General features: G+C 47.5%; 1 protein-coding gene across 1 annotated transcript; it reads right to left on the bottom strand.

Moving 5' to 3' along the window:
* Positions 1-286: 286 nt before the first annotated feature.
* Positions 287-2,152, bottom strand: LOC139315095 (SCAN domain-containing protein 3-like). The gene has a single exon (XM_070941118.1). It carries the CDS (start codon positions 2,150-2,152, stop codon positions 287-289), a length of 1,866 nt encoding a protein of 621 aa, XP_070797219.1.
* Between the last annotated feature and the right edge of the window lie 2,773 nt (positions 2,153-4,925).

The following is a 4,925-nucleotide window of genomic DNA, read 5'->3' as shown; positions in this document are numbered from 1 at the left end:
ACCAACCAAACGTTTACGCCAGTGGTCCCCAACCTTTTTATCACCGCGGACCAGTCAGCCTTTGATAATTTTACCGTGGCCCGCTGAGCGCGCGCAGGGGTGGGGGGCGTTGTTCGCGATGACACATTGATTGTTTATATATCAGATTGTTTTGATTAAACAACTTTTATTTTATTGTATTTAAACATGCCTTACAAAATAAAATACAATTACATAAATATAAAGTGCTTTAACATTTTAACAGTTAAACTTTAACTAAGCACTCTAGTTACTAGATTCTAGTGAATCAATGAGAACCCTGAGCTTGTTTTTCTGCAACGAGACAGTTCCATCTGGGGGTAATAGGAGACAATGACACCCGAAGTGTCTTGCTTATGTCCAGTTTATTTCGTTGTTTTATTTTGGTTGCTGTCACTGCAGAAAACCCCGCTTCACACAGATAGGATGTTGGAAAAGGCAAAAGGGACTTAAGAGCTGTAGTGGCAATCTCAGGATATTCCGCCATGACTTTAATCCAGAACACCGGCAGAGTTGTTGTCTCAAATACAGTTTTAAGGCCGCTGTCATTTGCAATCTCCAGCAGTTGATTTTCTTCTTGTGCAGACATGCTACATTCGTCTGGTTTGTTGACAAATGGGTCGCGGATCCATTCCTTACCAGTTCGTGGGTCTTTTGTGGTTGGGAAGTAGTGCTCAAACTTTTCTAAAAGCAAAGACAGGTGATCGTGCACCAACTGGGAGAATGAACGCTCAGGCTCAGTCTCTCCTAAAATCCCCGCTAATGTCTGAAACATGTCCAAAATGCCTCTGTTCACACGCCGTCCCCACAACTCCAGTTTGGCTTTAAATGCAGCTACTTTGTCAGCCAACTTGAAAACAGTTGTCATTTTCCCCTGAAGGGACAGATTGAGTTCATTGAGCAGGCTAAATATGTCACACAGGTAAGCCAGTTTTGCAAGCCATACCTTGTCACTGAAATGTGCTGCCAGTGGTGACTTCTTTTCTGAGAGAAATCTTTGCAATGGCTCTCTTAATTCAAACACCCTGGATAGTGATTTTCCTCTGGATAACCATCTTATTTCTGTGTAAAAGAGAAGGCATCTGTGCTCTGTGTCCATCTCCTCACAAAGCTGCTCAAATAGACGCGAGTTAAGGGCGTTTGCTTTGATGTGGTTAATAACTTTAACCACATCATTCAATACACTGTTAAATTCTGGTGACATTTTTCGGCTTGCCAGCATTTCCCTGTGAATGATACAATGTGTAGATTCGCACTCAGGTGCAACCTCCTTAATCCGAGCGGTTAAACCAGACAGCCGTCCGGTCATGGCAGCAGCTCCGTCTGTGCATATGCCGACACAAAAGGACCATTTTAGTTGTCCTGATATATAACTATCCAGTGACTTGAACAGTTCTGCTCCTGTGGTGTTGGTTGGCAAAGATAGTGCACATAATAAATCCTCATGCACATCCTCCTGATAAAGATATCGCACATAAACAAGTAGTATTGCCTTGTTGTCGATATCTGTAGATTCATCAACCTGTAGTGCGTACCACGGTGAAGTATTAATCCTCTCCAACAATTGTGTCTCAATGTCTTCAGCTATTTCATCAATGCGCCTAGTCACGGTGCTAGCCGACAAAGGCACATTTGCTACCTTTTTTACAGCAGCCTCTCCTAAAAGTTCACGACAAATGTCTTTAGTGGAGGGCAAGATCAATTCTTCACCGATAGTGAATGGCTTTTTAGCCTTAGCAATACGGTTAGCCACCAAATATGATGCTCTCAGAGCATTCTCCTTTACTGCTGTGGTGGCCCTCAGAAATATCTTCTGTCCTTCGTGTTCCCTTTTTTTTCTTTCAAAATACTGCAGGGGTTTGTCTTTTAATCCAGGGTGCTTGGCATTCAAGTGGCGAAGCAGTTTTGAGGGTTTCATTGCCTCATTAGAGAGCCGCTCACCACAAACTATGCAGAGCGGGGTTGGCGCGTGGGAATCACCTATCCCGATAAATCCATATTTCAAGTAGGACTCATTGTATTGTCTGTTAAAAGTTTTATGTTTCTTTGATGCTGAAGGCTCTTCTTCTGTCTCTTCACTGGGCCTTTTCTTTTTCCCAAGGAAACTTTCTGACGACATCTGTTTTGTACTCATCTTTGCTAATTTGTGGGTTAAATTTGAGCAAAAACAATATACACCTACACCAACTACTGTAAAAATGAGAAAGTACCAGTGAAAAGCGAGAAGAGCTAGCACCTGGGTACACGTTATGAATTATTAATGCACTTATGCACTTTATATGTTTGGACACTGGTAGAATTAATATAAATTATATGTAATTTCACTGTATAATGTTAGAGATAATTTGGGGCCTCTAGCCATGGCTCACACTTGGAGAGTACCAAAACCTGCTATAGTGTGCTGTTCGTATTTCCCCCCCCCCATCTATCTATGTCAGTGTTTCCCAACCATTGTGCCTCCAGCTTTTTCCAAACTACAACTTCCAGCATGCCTGGAGGGCCAGAGGCTGTCTGGGTATGCTGGGAGTTGTAGTTTTGCAACAGCTGGAGGCACCCTGCTTGGGAAAAATGGAGCTATGCTTGTCCTCTCTTTCTGCCTATCTATGCATCTATCTATATCAGTGTTTCCCAACCAGGGTGCCTCCAGCTGTTGCAAAACTACAACTCCCAGCAATGTGTGTCCAATCACACTTGGTCAATAGAGAATTCAATTCAATTCAATTCAATTCAATTCATTCTATTCCTATCCTATTCTATCCTATTCTATTCATCTTCTTCTCTTCTATTCTATTCTTCCTTCCTTCTATCTTCTCCTCCTCCCCTCGTCTTCCCTCTACTCTACTACTCTACTCTACCCTACTCTACTCGTTCTGTTCTGTTCTATTCCACCACATCAAACCTTTAAACCTTCCCAGGTCTATAGAGCCCATAAACCAACTTCATACCCATACACACGGTACTACACAAACACACACACACACACCTACTCTCCACCTCATCCCTACCCAGCTCTATAGAGTCCACAGAGCCCATTTCATACAACGCAAACCCGCAGGCACACAACCCCTCCCCACACACACAACCCGGCCCCCACAAGGGAAGGACCCAGATTCTCTCTCTCTCTCTCTCACACACACACACACAGACGTGTGTATTGCAAGACACGTGTGCATGCCACCCGACACACCCCCATGCCCAGAGATCCCCCCCCAGTCTCCCCCAGACAGGGAGGCATGTTTCGAAGTGTGTGTGTGTGTGTGTGTTTGCACAAGGGTGTGACTTTTATACACACACAGACACACATCAAACCTTTAAACCTTCCCAGGTCTATAGATCCCATAAACCCACTTCATATCCATATACACAGGTACTACACAAACACACACACACACACCCCTACTCTCCACCTCACCCTTACCCAGCTCTATAGAGCCCCACAGAGCCCATTTCATACAACGCAACCCACAGGCACACACACACACAACCCATCCCCCCACAAGGGAAGGACCCAGATTCTCTCTCTCACACACACACACAGAGACGCGTGTATTGCAAGACACGTGTGCATGCCACCCCCCATGCCCAGAGACACCCCCCCTCCAGTCTCCCCCAGACAGGGAGGCGTGTTTCGAAGTGTGTGTGTGTGTGTTTGCACAAGGGTGTGACTTTTATACACACACACACACAGAGGGGGGAGGGGTTAGAGCCCCCCTCCCAGTCCTGCAGGCCCGAAACCCCCCTCCCCTCCCCCTCCCCCCATTCCCAGGTCTGGCTCGGCCCTTCGCCCCGCTGACCTGCCCGGCTTGGCTCGGCCCCAGGCGCCCTTCCTTCTCCCGAGACGTGGTGCGGGCGGCAGGCGGGGCGACGCCGCCCCTTCCTTCTCCTCCTCCTCCTGCTCCGCCCACAGGACGCTTCCGCAGCTGCACCGACCTGCCCGGATTTAGGGGGAGGGAAGCGAGCGTCGGAACAAATGGAGACCGGAACAGAAGGAGTGGGACGCTTTCCCCCCCCCCCCACCAGCTGCGCGGCCCGGTGCCAGGTACTCCACGGCCCGGCACCGGTCCACGGACCGGGGGTTGGGGACCACTGGTTTACGCAATTGATCTATATGCCTTCTCCAAATTTTACCTTGCCCTACGTCCACTGTGTACAATTTCGGGCTGGTGATTCCAACAATAATTCCCCCTATCCACAGTGGACCGCTAGCATAATTTCTTGCAAATACCGGGGTTCCGATTTGGAATTGTCTTAATCCTCCCTCTTCCCCCTTAACATTATCTGTGGAATAGTTTGGATGTAAGTGATCGAGAGTGCACCTGAGTTTACGACCCATTAAAAGTTCTTCTGGGCTGCGCCCTGTGGCAGTGCACAGGGTTGCATGCTGTATTGCTAAGAATTGATCAACCCTAGCTTGCCAGTCCCCCGCATCGAGTCGGGACAGGGCTTCTTTGGTCGTTCGTACGAATCTCTCTACAAGGCCTTTAGAAGCCAGATGGAATGGGACAGATAATGCGTGTCTTATTCCTAATTCAGCCAGGTAGCTTTCAAACTGAGTCGCTGTGAATTGGGGCCCGTTATCTGATACCAGGGTGTCTGGTAACCCGTGGGTAGTGAATAACTTCCTGAGGACCTTGATTACTGCCTCGGAAGTGGTTGATGGCATTAGGGCTATTTCCAGCCATTTGGAAAAGGCGTCGACAATTATTAGAAAATTCTGGCCGTTGAAGGGCCCTGCAAAATCTATATGAATTCTCCCCCATGGTCCCTTAGGCTTTTCCCACTCTCTAATGGGAACTACAGGGGATCCGGGCGGGACTCCTGCATTTTCCCACCCACTCTGTGACGTCTCTGTCAAGTTGTGGCCACCACACATAACTCCGAGACAGACTCTTCATTCTGACTATACC

The sequence above is a fragment of the Pituophis catenifer genome, unplaced genomic scaffold (genome assembly GCF_029215685.1).
Source record: "Pituophis catenifer annectens isolate HBS135680 unplaced genomic scaffold, rPitCat1.0.hap2 SCAF_3, whole genome shotgun sequence".
Taxonomy (NCBI): Eukaryota; Metazoa; Chordata; class Lepidosauria; order Squamata; family Colubridae; genus Pituophis; species Pituophis catenifer.
This window is presented reverse-complemented; position numbering and strand designations above follow the sequence as displayed.

Coding starts and splice junctions, on each gene's coding strand:
- LOC139315095 (XM_070941118.1), bottom strand. CDS start 2,152: ATGAGTACAAAACAGATGTCGTCAGAAAGTTTCCTTGGGAAAAAGAAA.